The 16,378-nt window shown below is 56.2% G+C and overlaps 1 protein-coding gene across 3 annotated transcripts in view; it reads left to right on the top strand.

Annotated features, from left to right (window-relative positions):
* Positions 1-16,378, top strand: part of CTIF (CBP80/20-dependent translation initiation factor) — a 183,110-nt gene that overhangs the window by 48,148 nt on the left and 118,584 nt on the right. For all 3 annotated transcript variants that reach the window (XM_006763644.1, XM_015563838.1, XM_015563839.1), the window contains one exon: positions 9,314-9,390. In XM_006763644.1, the coding sequence (XP_006763707.1) occupies positions 9,314-9,390 (77 nt within the window). The remainder of the gene's footprint in view (positions 1-9,313; positions 9,391-16,378) is intronic.

The raw sequence follows: 16,378 nt of genomic DNA, 5'->3' as shown, positions 1-16,378 counted from the left end.
CTGGGGTCCCTGGCCAGTCTGGGTGAGGGGCTGAGGGCTGTTTGCAGGCTGGCCACAACCCCCAGCCACCCAAGCTCCCAGTGGAGGGTGGCTGGAAGCAGGTATCTGGGATTTATTTAGCTTCTATAATTGAAACTTTGTTGCCTTTAGCAGAGGCCACAGCCTGCTCAGGGCTTGGCTTCCTTCATTGCCCGGGCAACCAAGCCTCCTGCTTGCTCCAGCTCCGTGGCTGCCGGCCGCCATCTTGTTCGGGTTAATTTGCATATAGTCACTCTGATTGGCTGGTGGGCGTGACTTAGGGGGTAGGGAAGGTACAATCAATTAGCATCTTTGTCTTTTATTAGTGTAGATAGTGTAGAAACATGTTGTTGTTAATCCTCACTGGAGGATTATTTTTTCATTTATTTTTAGAGAGAGTGGAAGGAAGGGAGAGAGACAAAGAGAAACATCGATGTGAGAGGAACACATCGATTGGTTGCCCCCCACACGCATGTTGACGAGGGCTGGGGATGGAGCCTGCAACTGGAGTACGTGCCCTTAACCAGAATCGAACCCCAGACCCTTCAATTCACAAGCCGACATTCTACCCACATTCTACCCACTGAGCCAAACCGGCTAAGGTGAAACAATTTTTTAACACTTTTCTGTTGGGTCTGAGCCCCTGTCCTTTGCATCAATGTCCTCACCTATTTATTCAGAAATATCGAGTGACTGTCGTTGGTATTTGACTTCACCCAGTGGGTTCTTCCTGACGTGGCTACCAATGGGAGTGGCAGGGAGGGGTGTGTTTGCTGTCCGTGGTGGAGGGACACATTGTTCTTCCTTGTTCCCACATGAAGGAGGAGAGGGCGAGAAGCGATAACTGCCCGGGGGTCTCCGAGATAGGCTGCGGAGCTGGGACCAGGTTGCCTATAGGGTGTGTGCGGCTTATGAGTCGAGGCTCTTGGCTGTCACAGTGAGAAACGCAACCTGAACGAGAAAAGGAGGGTGGCCTTATTGGCTTAGCACAACCAAGCAAGGCCTGCACGTGCCAGCGACGCCCGGGAACTAGCCTCTGTACCCGCAGTCCCTGCAGACACAGACCTCTGGGTGTCAGATCCACGGGCTCTCACCCCTGCCTCGGGCAGCGTATTCATGCGCACTCAGGGAAGTCAGGAGGTCAGAGGCACCACTGAAATCTGTTCAGAGAGCCTAAGGCAAGCTCCTCTTCTAGAAAAATGTCCTGTTCTTATGGAGCCGGCATCCTGTATGGTGTCTGGAGCAGAGCTTTTCAGGGTGGACAGAGTTTAGGTTCATGATCCAGGGTGTGAGTGGGGGGCAGCCAGAAGCAGGGGGTGGCTGCCGATGGCTCTGAGGCAGCCCCTGGATTTCCTCCCTGTCCTCGTGGATCTGTGTTTGTATACTGGGACTCCAGCGAAGGTATTGTTTTTTAAAAAGGTCTCTGCTGATTTAAAAAAATAAACTAAAAGTTAGAAAACCTTGCATTTAAGCATGGCAAGGCGGCCCACCCTTCACCTTTCTGACGCAGGGCGGCTCCTCTGAGTAGATGGACAGCCTCAGGATTCCAGGAATTCTAGAACCATTACCTTTTTGTTTCAGCTTGGACGTGACCCACACATCCTGCCCCCGTGGAGTGAGTGGTAGGGTAACTTCTTAGAAGCTGTGAGAAAGCATGACCCCCAGAAGCAGGAAGGCTCCACCACTGAGACAAGTCCATTGTCAGAGGAGCTGAACTTGGTATTTTTATGGCCTTGGACGCTGCCAAGTGCTATGGTTCCCTTGTACCATTTGCCCTCGGGAGACGGGGGGCCTACTAGTCCCAGGTGGCTTGGTCCCACGGTCTGACCTGTCTCCTGGGGCTCCACTTCTTCTGAGCCAGGTGATGCGTGGGGCCCTCCACTCGGGGTCACCTGGAATTTTCTGGAAAGAGGAAGCCGTTAGTTTCCATGTATTTAAATAGCATTCTTAAGAGTGGCGGGAGTCTGGTGGGGACCGTATGGGAGCGCGTGAACAAGAGGAGTAGGACCGTGGTTTGCAGGAGGCCAGGACAGAGTCGCTACCCAGGCACGACAGAGGAGAGCAGGACTTACCTGTCAGGAGACTGGGGGGGACACCTCCCCATTTGAGACTTCCCGTCGCTGCCTCACCTGGGCCAGGATGCTCAGCCTGCCTTTCCAGCTGGGCCTTTCACAGCTGTGCCACCTGCTGCTAAAGGCTATGGGGTTGGTGCTGTTGGTCCGAATCCCAAAGCCTGGAGGTCCTTCACACAATAGGTAAAAGCTTTCATGTTTGTGTATAGCGCTCTCTCCCTTTGCAAAGAGCTCGAGTGTCAGAGACAAAGGTAGCAGACCTGTGAGATAGTTAGGCCTGGGTGGTTTCTGTTAGGTCCAGGTTCCGTGGCCAGAGGTCCAAGGTCACAGGAATATCAGGAAACTCTCCCTTGCGGGGGAAGTGGATATGGGGTTCCATGAAGCTGCAGGCCACAGCACTGAGCTCTGTGGGGTGCAGCCAGACTGGAGGGAATGAGGCACAGCAGCAGCCAGGGGCCCCCACCCCGCCTGTGAGTGAAGGACAGAGCGACCTTGGTGGCCATGAGCATCCCTTCTAGAAAGAGGAGCAGAGGCCTGCCCGTTGGGCCATGGCCATGAGCATCTCAGGGGACACAACGCTCTGCAGGGCAGACATGGGGAGGGCATTGGGAGCTGTACCCGGTGACACCAGTTCCCCATTCTCGGGCCAGTGGGAGGTGGTGTGGTCCGAAATGGGGCTGCCCAGCTGTGGCCCCAGCATAGATCGGGGCTTGCTCTCGGCCTCTCCTCCTCGCTTTTGGGGACCAAGAGTGCATGGCTGGGCACCGTGGGGTCAGAGGTAGGGCAGAGGAGAGAGAGAGAGAGAGAGAGAGAGAGAGAGCTGTCTGATGCCCCCAGGGGTTCCGCATCCACATTTCTGCCCTGACGTTGTCAGCCAAGTGACCTCAGAGTTGGGAGCGGGAGCCTTGGAGACGCGGACACAGGCTGCTGCCAGCTGGTCGGGTGGCCTTGGGCCACTTCCTTGGCCTTACCAGTAACCCTCTTCTTCCTCCATAAAAGCGGGTTGGAAATACAGCACAACGGAACTGTCTGCTGAGTCCATAACTTACGCAAATTCAACTCAGTTTTGGCAAAGGACATACTGTGAGGAAAATGACCGTTTTGAAGCACGGACGATTTTGCCCACTCTCCTACCCGTCTTGGTTTTCGGGGCTCCCATGACGAAGTGCCACGGTCAGGCGCTTAAACAACAGGAATGTACTGTCTCACCGTTCCAGAGTCTGGAAGCCCAAGATCAAGGTGTTGTCCGGCCACAGTCCCTCTGAAGGTGCCAGGGAAGGACCTGTTCCTGGCCTCCCTTCTGGCTTCCGGTAGCCTCTTGGCTTATGGCAGCATAACCCCACCTTTCACCTGATGCCCTTTTTATAGTGACACCAGTTCTTGGATGTAGGTTCTACCCTGACCCCGTCTGACCTCATCTTAACTTGATCACATCTGCAAACACCCTGCTTCCAAGTAAGGTCGTGGTCACAGGTACGCAGGGTTAGGAGTGCAACTGACTTTCTGGGGGCACACAATTCTACCCACTGCATGGGGTGCAGAGGACTGTACAGCCGGCACCAGCCAGACACATGGTCGGGGACCAGCCCTGGCCATCGAGAGCCCGGTGCCTCTGTCGCCTCCCACAGTGCCGGCCCCATCTCCGCACACTCTGCGTGACAGGGGCATCATAGGCCAGCAGGTTAGGTGGTAGCATGCCTTCTCTCTCCAGCCCCTGTCAAACCCTTGAGATTCAGCTCAGGTTCCACCCTCTCAGCAAAGCTTCTCTGACCTTCTCCCAAGCAGAGGCCCTCGTCCCTCCCTCGGGGCTGCCAGAGGCGTCTGGTCAGCTTCTGTCATGTACAGCACACGTCGGCTTACTCGCTTGTGCCCCCTGAGTTCCTAGGGCTGGGACTCCGCCTGTTATTCTGGGATTCTCCATCTGCAGCACGTGGGACCTCGTAGGCCTTCAGTGCTGGTTGGGTGAGGAAGAAGCAAGGATGGACAGATGGGTGGGAGGATTGATGGGTAGCTGGCAAGTCACAGAGAAGTCTTCCCTGACCCACCCCACCGCATGCCTGCCTCATGTTGCTTGGTAGCATTTTTCATCATTTATCATATTATCAACTCATTTGTGTCTCTCCTTTCACTAAAATGGATGCCCTGTAAGAATAAGCATTTTGCCTATTTTTTTTACTACTGTGTCTGCAGTGCCTGAAACAACAATATGTATAGGCTGGGTGGATGAATGGAAGGGTGGTTGAGTGGTTGGGTGGGTGGGTGGATGCATGGGCGGAGGGGGTCTTGTCTATGGCCCAGTGGGCGTGAGTGTCTTAGCACAGAGTCTGCTGGCCTCAGAGCCACCAGGCACACACGCTGTCCTGGCTCAGTGTGCTTGCTTAGTCCTCCCTTCCTCTGCCCTCACGTTCAGACCCAAGATGTGTTTGTTTCTGGGGTCTTCTCAGGGTAAGGCCCTTGCACCCCCAGTCTAGGGCCAGCAGCTCTGCCCTGGAGTGGAGGGGTTTTACATAAGATGTTTCTGCAACCAGAGCAATAGCATCTTACAGAGCGCTGACCTCGGGGAGTGTGTGTGTGTGTGTGTGTGTGTGTGTGTGTGTGTGTGTGTGTGTGTGTGCTCTGCCAGAGCTGCACGCAGAAGGAGTATTATCTTCCCTCCCTCCCTGGAGAGACTTGGTTTATATAATCTACTTGTCTCCCAGGCCCATTTAGTTATTGAAAGTGGTCAGAGGTTAGACGTCGGGAAACTGCAGCCAGGTCTCCGAGCCAAAGGGAGAAGGCTCCCAGGTAGAGACATGGAGGAGGACCCGGCAGGCCTTGGGTGGGGCAGGGTGGGGCCTCAGAGGCACCTGACTCCACTGATGAAACACACACACTAGCTGGTAAACAGGAGGCCGGGCTGTGGTTTATGGCAGGGGATGGGGGCTCCTACCTGGACTGGCATTACCTGGACTGAGGTCTGCAGGCAGCTCTCAGAGCGTGCCGGGAGCGAGGGGTTTGTTGGGTAAAGAATTAGAGCGAAGGCCACTTACACTCTGACAACCTGCTCCACCTCTCCTTCTCCACTGGAGGGATCTATCCCATCTAAAAAGCAGGGTGGGGTCTCTGGTTGAAAGCCGGATACCACTGCCCTGGCCAGGCCTGGAGATACCAATTTTTTTTTTTCTAGATTCTGTGTCACCCCTGTCACTGTGTGCTCCTTGCCTGGGGCATGCCACCCAGTCAGCTCTACCTTATGATAGTGTTTAGGGCAGCTGCTTCCTAGAGAGTAATTGAGGGAGAGAGCCACACTTTCATTATCTGAATCTTCCTCCTCCTCCTCTTCCCCCTCCCCCTCCCCCTCCTCTTTCTTTTCTTCCTCCTCCTCCTGCTCTTCCTCCTCCTGCTCTTCTTCCTCCTGCTCTTCCTCCTCCCACTCTTCCTCTCCCACACCCCCACCCCCAGCACTTGCTATTCCCTCCACCTGGAATATACGGCTCACAGATATTTTTTCCACCTTTTTAAATTAAGATATGATTTACATACCATAAAATTCGCCCTTTTAAAGTGTACAGTTAAATGGTCTTTAATATAATTCACAAGGTTGCACCACCATTACCACTCTCTGATTCCAGAATTCATTAGCAGTGACTCCCCATTTTCCCTCTCCTCAGCCCCTGACAACTACTAATCTTTCTGTCTCTGCAGATTCGCCTACTCTAGACATTTCGTTAAAATAAATCGCCAGTACGTGGTACTGGTGACTCCCTTCTTTCCCTGAGCGTGTTTTCAAGGTTCGGCCATGTTGTAGCATGCACCAGAACTTGCTCTTCATTGCGATGTTATATTCCGTCGTAAGGGCATACCACATGTCTCCAGCCACCGGGTGATGGACATTCGGGTTGTTTCCATTTGGGGCAATTACACATAATGCCCCTGTGAACTTTTATCTGCACGTCTTACCTCTCACCAACGACTTTCAAAACCTGGTAGCCTGGGTCAGCGGCTGTCTGATGGCAGGCAAGTGGCTAAGCACAGATGCCCTCCCTCCTCCGAGGGGCCTCATACTTACCCCTGTTGACACCGAGATGCCGTTGTGTTGGGGGGAGTGTGGGCAGCATCGTAAAGTACGTGAGTCACTTGGTACCAACCACCAGCTTGAGTTTGAGGAACAAAGGGGCTCACTGGAGAGGGTCCTCCAATGAAGCGTGTGTAAACACAGTGCACCCCGTTATATGCCGCGATCTATGTAAGTGCCCAAGGAGGTGGGGCTTATTCACGTATTCACCAATAGGCTGGGGCCACAGGTAGCCTGTGGGTGGGACCCGTCCTCTCTGGCCTGGATTGTCCCTGGGGAGGGAGGACCTCAGAGATGCAAGGCTCTGTCTGTCACCTGTGTCACTTCGTTCAGCTGATTGGGGGCCTCCCACTGGTCTGCCAGCCTCAGAAAGGCAGTGTAAGCAGGCTTCTCTGTCCTTCCCCAGCACACCACGTGGGCCCCAGGCTCTGGGCTGATTCCCTCCCCCCTTCCCTGACCTGGGCTGCCCACACCCTCTCCCCCTCCCCCCGCACACACCTCTGCTGGACTCTCTCTGCCAAGACTGGGAGCTCCGTGAGGACAGGGACCAACGGCCCTGCTTGTCCTGGCACAATCGGCCTGAGCAGGGTCGGGATCTGGGAGGGAGGAGGAGGAGAGGGAGGAAGAGGAGGAGGTAGAGGAGAAGGACGGGGAGGAGGAGGAGGGCAACATTAGAAATACTTTCTATGTTCTTTATATGTTTATCAACTCCTTTAATCCTCATAGACCCTGGGAGGCTGATGCTATTATTCCTCCCATTTTACAGGTGTGGAAACTGAGGCACATAGAGGTTAGGCCCTTTACGCAGTCACACAGCCATCAAGAGGAAGAGCCAGTCTGAATGTCACGGCTCAGCTCCAGACCCATTCTTCTAGCTGCTACACTACTTTATATACACACGTGCATGTATATATTAATTTGGGGGATGGGTGGGTGCACTCAGAGGTCTCCCCTGTGGCTTATTTAGGAGAGCGGCCCCGCATGCCCACCGGGCCACGGGGATTCCCGGCGCCCAGTTAGGGCTCCATGAGGTTGGGCCCCAGGGTAGCTCCCTCCTGCTTTGGCCATTGTGGGCAGGGAGGAGGCCGGCATTCAGGTCAGAGCCCAGGACTCTGAGCCCCAGACGGGGGCGGCTGGCACCTTCTGGGCTCGTGGAGGGCCACGAGTTGTGGACAGCTCCCTCTGCCTGGGCCCCAAGCTAAGATACCGCGACCTGGGCCGCCAGCTTAGAGGGAGCCTCCGCTTCCTCCCATTGTCTCTGTCCGGCACACCCCTGTGCTCCCGCGGTGACCTGAGGCCAGAGCGAGAGAGGGAGGGAAGGGGCCACCGGAGCTGCTAGGGTGGGAGAGGGGAAATGAGAGGGGAAGACTTGGTGTTTTTCCTTGTTTGTGTTTTGTATTAAAGAAAGCAAATAATATCCTTTGAGAAAACCATTAAACAAAGCATATCCTAAAGCCACAGAGGCCCATTGTGGCTGCCTGGAGCCCGGAATTCATTCAGGCCTTTTTTACTGCATTGTCCAAGGCAAGATAGGGTGGGCGGGAGAGACTATTATTATTTTTAATATGTTTTTATTGATTTTAGAGATGTGGGGGAGGGAGAGAGAGGAAGAGAGAGAGAGAGAGAGAGAGAAAGAAACATTGATTTGACATCAATGGCCTGCCTCCCATACGTATCCTGACAGGGGAACAAGCCTGCAACCTGGGCATATGCCCTGATCGAGATTTGAACCGACAGCCTTTTGGGCACAGGCTGATGTTCAAACAACTGAGCCACACTGGCCAGGATGGGAGAGACTGTTACTAAAATATATTTTGAGACGTGTCATTCTCTCCCGAGACTCAATAGGAGTCTAGACTGAGACCAGGGTCCCTGTGTCCTCCCGAGCCTGTTGCCCTTCCAGTGCCTCCCCTAGAGGCTCCCCGGACTGGCCAGCCCTGACACAGCCAGAGCGCCTTCATCAGGGGCTGAACCCTGAGCCCCCAGGGCCAGCGAGGCCCTCAGCTGTGGAGCCCCGATCTGAAGTGCTGCTTGTGCCCTCACCATCGAGGGCCTGGGCTCCCGGCCCCACAGAACTGCCTGTCTCTAATTCGTTGCGTAAGCTCCCTGGGCCTCGGTCTCCCTGTCTGTAGAGTAGGGTTTGGGGCAGTGGACCATGTCCAAAACACTGGACCCTGTCACTCCCCCTCTCACCCTGAGCGCAGCCAAGGTCCTATGGACTCTGGGTCAGCCTGTCCCTAGGTGTCCCAGACCCAAGCCACCCTACCCCCTCCTCCCAGACCCCCAGGCCTAGACACCACCACCCCCGGCCCCAGGTTGTCCATAATGGATCAGCAGCACTCTCCCCACGTCCCATCAGAACACACTCTTCTGCTGAGGAGAGGGAGGTGGTGAGAACAGAGCTGGCCATCAGCCCAGCTTCTGCACACAATCCCGCCTGGGGCCTGCATTTCTGGGATCAGCCCCACGTCATAAGCAGAAAAGTGTCCAATCGGGAAGTAAATGTACAGACGTGGTTGGCATGATGACGATACATAGAAGACCATCCTTAAGATTTCCCCTGGGCGCTTAGCTATTTGCATATTCCCCGTCACTGCCCCTTGGGAGGATAAGGAATGAGGATCTTGGGTAAAATTGCACAGGAGCCCTGGACGAGGATGGGGGACCCGGGTTCTAGCACGTCCCCTCTGCACGAGGCTCAGGGTTTGCAGGGGGCTCCCCTCCTTGGCCCTGTCACCAGCTCAGAGAAGAAGATGCTGACATTCCTGGTGTGTTGGGGAGCTGGTGAGGGAAGTGACTGGTCAGGGGGTCAGCCTGTGAGTCCAGGATGTGGTCCCAGCCCCGTGGCCAACCCTGCAAGACCTAAGACCGCTCACTCACCTCTGGACCTGAGCATTCTCATCTGCCATTTGAGTGACTGGATAAGATGAATTCTAAGGTCCCGTGTGTCCCTACTGATTTTGATTCTGTAATTCCCGCACCATTGCCTGGTGGGACATTCATTCGCTCTGGTACTTTCCACGTTTCAGTCTGGCTTTGGTGGTCGGAGCCTGGTCTTTGCAAGCACTCGGTTTCCTCCTGTCATAGACGTCCTGATGGTTAGTTTGGCCCCAGAAGTTGCTATGCTCTTTCAGAAGTTGCTAACGCTGCCCCTCCTCCCCACACCCAGGGCTACCACCCGATGCCCCATGAGGTGGAGATTGCGCACACGAAGAAGCTGTTCCGGAGGAGAAGGAATGACCGAAGGTAGGAGAGCTGCGTCTCCAGCTTGTGCTTTTGTTTTCCCGTCGCCCACCCGTAGCTCTGTCACTCCTGGCCCGCGCTTTGACACCCGTGAGCTCTCACGTGGGCTGGTAACCCGTCAGGCAGTGGCAGCTGTGCTCCCCCAGGTTAACCCCGGAAAGGATGCTTCCCGAGTGCAGGAGGCATCCAGGCGGTTCAGGAGGAGAAATGCTCTTCCCACTGACCTCACAGCAGCAGCCGCAGCCCAGGGGCCGGGACATAGCCGGCCGGCGGTGCTTTGAGACATGGCCTCCAGGAGGCTCCGGAGATCACAATGCCAAGGGTGTCTGTCCTTCCTCCACCCCACGCTCAGCTCTGCTGTGAGGGCGGCCACAGCTCAGCCTCTGTGCCTGCTGCTGCTGCTCCCAGCTGCCTGCAGAGCCTTGAATTGCAGCAGGAACCAGGACCTCCCTGGTGTCCAGAGCCCCAGAGCCCGGGCGATACAGGGGTCAAGGCAGCGCCCCGAGGCAGCCCCGAGCGGGAACAAGCAGCCGTGGCTGGCCAGGCATCCGGGAGGGCTGCCTTTGTTTCCTTCGAGGCATCTGACAGGGGACGGTTTTCCAGGTTTGTTTCCAATGGAAAACCCCAGGTGCAGAACAGTCTTTGCAGTGTGTGGCCATTTGTGCAAAAGAGGTGTTGGGTTGGGGGTTTTTGTATTATTATTATTTAATTTTTGCTTGAACATGCATATAAGTGACTTCTGAATGGAAATATTAAAAAGGGAGGGAGGGGGGAGGAAGGAAGGAGGCCGGCCGGCGGAATTAAAATGAGGTGTTTCTCTAGAGGGAATTTCTTCTTAGATACAGGCGCGGCTTGTGGTTTCACCTTGAATGAACAGAGAATGTTCACACTCAGGGAGCAAAAGCCAAGAAGCAGCCCAGCCGACATCCTTGCCCAGGGAACTAGAAGTGCCTGTTCTCGAGCAGCTCCTGAGATCAGCGCTGGGCCGACCAAGGTCCCGGGTCCTCCCTCCACACTCGGCCCTGAACAAGGCGGGGAGGAGGGAGGTGAAGGACTGAGCACCGAACGCTTCGTCATCGGGTCTGGCTGGGAGAAGGGCAGTCCTGGCGTAGCGATGAGACGCCCTGGGCACTTTACGCAGTGGCATGAGGAGGGGGGCTGGGCCAGGACAGTTGGATTAAGCCCTGCCCCTGGTTATTGTGCTGTGTGCTCCCTCCTGGCTGTGCAGCATCACAGAGGCTAGTGCCTGGTTTCTGGGTTCCTGGCAGGCGGAAGGTGTGGGCAGCACCCCCCTAAAGGGGGGCTGGGGCTCACAGGGGACTGGTGGTGCTGGGGAATGCGGAGGCTTGGCATTCCTCCTCCCCTACCTCGTGGTCCTCAGAGAGCCCGTCTGGAAGTGGGGGCGGCCCCAGGCTTCTGAGTGAGAGCCGCCCTCTGACCTGCTTCCCTGGCTCAGCATCCAGGTCCCCACCTCCACTGGGGCCAGGTCGCCCGGCTCAGCAGGAGTCCCCTGGCCCGCGCAGGCCTCCGGAAGGCAGCGGCGTGACCCAGGAATGTAGGAAGAGGAGCGTGACATGAGGCACTGGAAGCTGCCCTTCCGCTGGGCCGCTCTGTGTTCACAAACGCCCGGGTTAGGTCAGCACACCTCGCAAAGGATGTGGACCCGGGACCGAGTCCAAAGCCAGGCAATAAAGATGATTAAAGGGATGGAAAGTGCGTCCTGCGAGAAAGAGACTAATGGACAGGGCCAGAGACACGGAGGCTGCAGGGGCGGGAGCTCTCACTGGTGAACTCATGAGAGATTTCTGCAGAGGGAGGGCCGAGCAGCCGCTGGCCCCACACCGAGGAAAGCAGCTGGAAGGGGGAGAGCACGCTCAGCTGGACCGAAGACACATTCAGGGAGCAAACGCCATGACCGTCAGAGGCCAGGCCCTGCCGTCCAGGCAGCCGTCGCACACTGCGCAAGTTGTGTGTGCAGGTCGGCGCTCCCACCTTTATTCAGTCAGAATGGGGACCCGTCTGTCACTCAGCCTCACAGAGTCCCCGGGAGGGGCACGCTCAGGAGAAGAGCAGCAGCCCGAGAGTGTAAGAACCTCGTTATCTGGACTCAGAAGCCAACGCCAGAGGCCACCTGAGTCCCTCTTGGTGGAGCGTGTGATTCTGACATTTGAGAGACGGCTGTTCACGGCTTGGAGCAGGCACTTGCAAACTGTTCCAGTCTTCCCGCAGGTCCGCCTGTCTCCCAGCTCGGGCTGGACTCCGGGTGTTCGGGGGAGTTGAAGTCTGAGGCACGTGCTATGGAATTAGCCACTAGACATGAACCCTCCTCCGCTCACTAACTCAGATCTGGGCCAATTACTTCCTACCTCGAAAGCTCTATTTTCTCTTCTGTAAAATGGGTCTGTAATTGGGAGGCTCACACGAGCTGCTCTTTGTAAGGTACCTGGAACGGTCTTAGCACCAGCTCACTCCTCGCATCAGCGGGGTTCGAGGCCCTCAGGAAACTGTGAGCTGAGAGTGGAGTAGATGTCTGCAGCGAGGGGTGGGGCTCATCTCCTGGTCTTGGGGGTGCAGGGTTTGCCCCGGAGCCCAGGGAGCTGTGCCTTGCATCCCCTCCGGGGTGCCCAGGACCAGTTGTTCCTCCTCCTGGATCAACTTTTTAAGCTCTGCCCTCTGGGGGGGCCAGTGGGAAGGAGGCCCCGCCGGGGAGGCCTCTGCAGATTGCTCCCACGTGCAAGGGGCTGCTTCGACAAAAATTGGGGACGTCTTTTCCTCATGTATCAGATAAAGGTTAAGCTCAGAGATAGTGCAAAGGTTTACTCCTTAGAATTGTTCTTAAACTTACATAGCTGGTAACTACTTGTTTATTCTGGGAAACTGGTCCAAGATGTTTGCTGATTCCAGACAAAATTATGCATTTCGTGACGTAAACGTACTGAGTGAGTATTTCATGCATCCCCCAAAGAGCAAGGTGCCTTCGGGCACTCCGTCCCGTCCAAGTTGGGGACCTGCTGACCGGAAGGGGGGCCACTAGGGCTTGTCTCCTGCCTCCAGTTCCCCACCGTCAGGATGCAGGGCAGAGGAGCAAACTCAGCAGGGCTGAGTCCCGGGTTGGCCGGGGTGAGGTCTCACCTCCGGGTGTGGGGATCTGCTCTACCCCGCCTCCCCATTGGAAGAGATGAACAGCCTGAGGCTGTGAACGGATCTGTCGGAGTCTGTGTTCCCTGGAAACTGACTCGGGGATGGAGATCAACCGCCGGACACTTACCATGAGTGCCCTGGGGATCCATAGAGTCCCGGGAGGGAAGGGCAGGCCTGGGCAGAGGGGGGAGTTGAGCTGCAGTGTGGTCTGGGTCGGAGGTTCTACCCTATGGGCAGTTCTGAAGTCGGGGTGACTTTTTAGAGTAAAGGGGCAGGTCCTTATGTCCCCATGTCTGCTGGTCATCAGATGGGGACTGCTCAGGGGTGGGTGTGACCTTGGACTGGGAGTTCTCTTAGCCCAGGGCAGTTTCCCTAGGGGCAGGGTGCCCAGAGAGCCCCAGAGAAGTGCACCCCCCCAATCCCTGGTCCCCGGGAGGTGCTGCAGGGCCACATGCTGGGCGCTCTGAGGTGAGTAGGCCTCCAGCAGCTACAATCGACCACGACTGTGGCTTGGTGTCCTCTTCATTGTAGAACCAAGTAAAATCTCATCCCTCCTTCCCTTCCTCTGCCAGCATGTGCCAACGCCCCCCTCCCCCCCCCCCCCCCCACAGGTGCCAGACTCTTTCTCCAGGGACAAACAGGATCTCTGCACTCAAATCCGAAAACGTAACTTCAGAATCGTCATTAACCCTTGTGAGGCCCGCTCCGTGGCACACCTGACCATGGACCCCATGCTCATTCCATCCTGGAGGCCACCATACGCCCCTCCTCTTTCCATCTGAGCTGTGGGCCAGGAGGACCCTGGGAGATGATGCCCAGTGATCCTTTCTCCCCATCTCTAAGTCACAGTTGCCTTCTGGAGCTTGCCCCTCTCTTGTCACCTCAGACCACGTCTCCAGGAGTCCCGCATCCCATGAAGACAGCTACGTCCTGGGTCGTGCCCACCAGGCGCTGAGCAGGAGTTAACCGAGGATGGAGCCTGGATCTCTGTCAGCTCTCACACAGGAGTCGTTCAGCCCTTTAGGAAGTAGTCAGTCCGCACTCTGCAGGGGTTGCATACTTGCGAGTTTACCTGCTCTCTGCAGTTCATTTGCAGCCCTCCATCTCCCCACAGTGTTTTCGTGGTTACTCGTGGGCAGAATGGGGATTCATTTGAGTCGCCCGGCACCCACCTGCCCAGCCAAGGTTGGACGAGGAGATGCCCTGCCTCCTGGCTTCAGTTCCCACACTGTGCACCGGTCCTCTCAGCGATCTGTGTGATGCCGTGGTTTTCGCATTCATGTGCTTTCTGTTGGTGACTTTGCTGTTTGACGTGACACCCGGGCGCGGAGCTGAAGTGCTGTCTCTCTCGTGCTCCTCAGCCCCAGCAGGCTGTGCTGTGCCTTCCGGAGAAAGCGCGCGTTAGAGAAGCTTTAAGCTTCCTTCGGGCCTGCGTTGCAGCGCTGTTGGCCGGGAGTTCAGTGTTGATACAGTGAATCAACGATGTATGTTAAATAAGCGGCCTTTAAACAGAGGCACACATACTGCAGGCTGTGCATTGATCAGTTGGGGGGAACGCGGGGAGCAGCGGCTCACAGGAACCGCACCCTTACTGCCCCTGGGAGCCGTGGTCCAGTTGTGGCTAATTCAGTGTTTCTGGGGATTGTATAGAGCAGGGGTGGGCAAACTTTTTGACTCGAGGGCCACAGTGGGTTCTTAAACTGGACCGGAGGGCCGGAACAAAAGCATGGATGGAGTGTTTGTGTGAACTGATATAAATTCAAAGTAAACATCATTACATAAAAGGGTACGGTCTTTTTTTTTTTTTTTTTTTTTTTTTAGTTTTATTCATTTCAAACGGCCTGGATCCGGCCCGCAGGCCGTAGTTTGCCCACGGCTGGTATAGAACCTACCTGCCGCCAATAGCCAGGTTGACTGTGCTCTCTCTTTAAAACAGGGAGAGAGATGCTGAAGGGCAAGGAACATAAGCGATGGCATGTCAGGCCTGAGTAATTTGTCTTGTTTGTGTGGTGGTAGCAGAAATGGGGGGTCAGGGTTGCAGGAGGGGACCCTTTCTCTGCCTGTTGTCACCTGGCTGGGGTTTCATTTTCCCCATCCTGCGACGACATGTCCCCGAGGCCCTCCAGGCTGCTCGGCCCCGCAGTGACCGTCACCGTCATCCTGTCATCGGGCGCCCAGGGGACGGGGAGACAGATCCGTGCTGCCACTGCCCGCGGTTTGCCTTTATATCCATCCCAGCAAGGAAATTGCCCTCATTAAGTCCCTGCTAAAGATAGATAAGAAAATGGGACAGGCAAACCCCCACCTGGCAGGCAGCCCTGTCAGATTCGAAGCAGAATGAGTCAGATCGGGATTATTTTTAGGCTCCTCTCCTCCGCCCCACGCCCACCTTGCGCGGGCTCCCTTGGAAAGAAGAGCAGCTCACTTCTTGAAGCCAGATGTCCAGGTCCGTGTGTGATTGACGCACAGGCACTGCTCCGCCTGGAGGAGACCCCAGCCCGTGTGCAAGTTGTGACTGCCAGATCATCCTTTGGACAATGCCCACCTTGCCCATGGCTCCTGGGCAGAGCAGAGCAGGTGGCAGGGGCCCCGCCAAGGCCAGCCCGTGACTCACCTGTGAACCCCTTCCTGCCCCCTCTTTCCTGGCACGTGCCTCATGCTCAGGCCCTGGTCTCAGCATCACACGTCAAAGGAGAGCAGACAAGGTCCCCCAGGGAAGGACCAGGATGTCCCTCGCCCAGCACCTGCATCTGTGTGGGCTCATTTTGGTAGGATACCCGGACACCTGGTCTGTGCCCACTGCAGGGAACTGGAGCATTGCTCCTCTTTTTTCCCTCTCTGCCCCTTTTTCCAGCCATTAGATTTCATCCAGACCCTATAAACCCTAGATGGCAAAGGAGGCTCCGCTGGGGCAGGGACGCAGACAAGGCAGAGGCAGGGGTGCACATGCCCGTTAGCAAGGAGAGCAGGCGCGGTGCCGGCTCGGAACGGACCGTGGAGACATAAATGCTGTCTCCTCAGGGCCTCCACTGGTTCCCGGGGCCCGGCAGTAGAACGGACCCCAGGAACCAGCCTCGGGAGTTGGTTTAATTACTCCTCCTTGAGGGCTTAGTGCCTTTTTTCTGAAATGCTGGGCATTCAGAGGTTGACCCACAAATGTTCACCCTGACCCTGCCTCCCTTGCCGGAGCAGACAGAAACCGGCGACTCTGAGGGCTCCCCCCCTGCACCAAGCCACGCAGCCTCCGGGGGCAGTGTGTATGGTGGGCAGTCCAGCCTGGGCCAGGCCCACCGGGCTTCAGGGCTTGCTCATCCCCCACCAGCCAGCAGATTCTGAGAAAATGAGGACCAAGCTCATTCTCCTCGTTGTCCCCGAGGACTTGGGTGTGCAGCCTGCAGGGATGCCGGAGGTGACGTGCCATGGCAGGTGCTGAGAAGCCCCATCCTGGCACCTGGCTCTCAGTCCAGAGACAGGACCCCGCCCCCTCTTCTTCCTGTCGTTTGCTCCTGGGACCCCGGGGCCCCGGGCGGCGTGCAGGGAGGAAAGAACGCTGGACCAGCAGTTGTAAATCTGGGTCTTCATCCTTGTGGTGTGGCCCAGGCTACTTCCCATATTTCTGTAGCCCCCAGTCTTCTCAGATATAAAATAGGGCTCCTGATTCCAGCTCTCACCAGTATTAGGGAGAGTGCAGGCTAAAGACAGGGAACCCCCCCCCAAAAAAAAAAAACAAACCAACAAAAAACACCTCCCAGGAATATTCCAATAATCCAGAGGCCAGTTGGGGCTTTCGTTGCAAATAACCATGTGTCTTCAGCCCAGCTCATGCGCCCTCTCCAGAAAGTTCTAGAAA

Source organism: Myotis davidii, unplaced genomic scaffold (assembly GCF_000327345.1).
Source record: "Myotis davidii unplaced genomic scaffold, ASM32734v1 scaffold378, whole genome shotgun sequence".
Taxonomy (NCBI): Eukaryota; Metazoa; Chordata; class Mammalia; order Chiroptera; family Vespertilionidae; genus Myotis; species Myotis davidii.
The sequence above is the reverse complement of the archived record's forward strand: the minus strand, read 5'-3'. Positions and strand labels throughout refer to the sequence as shown.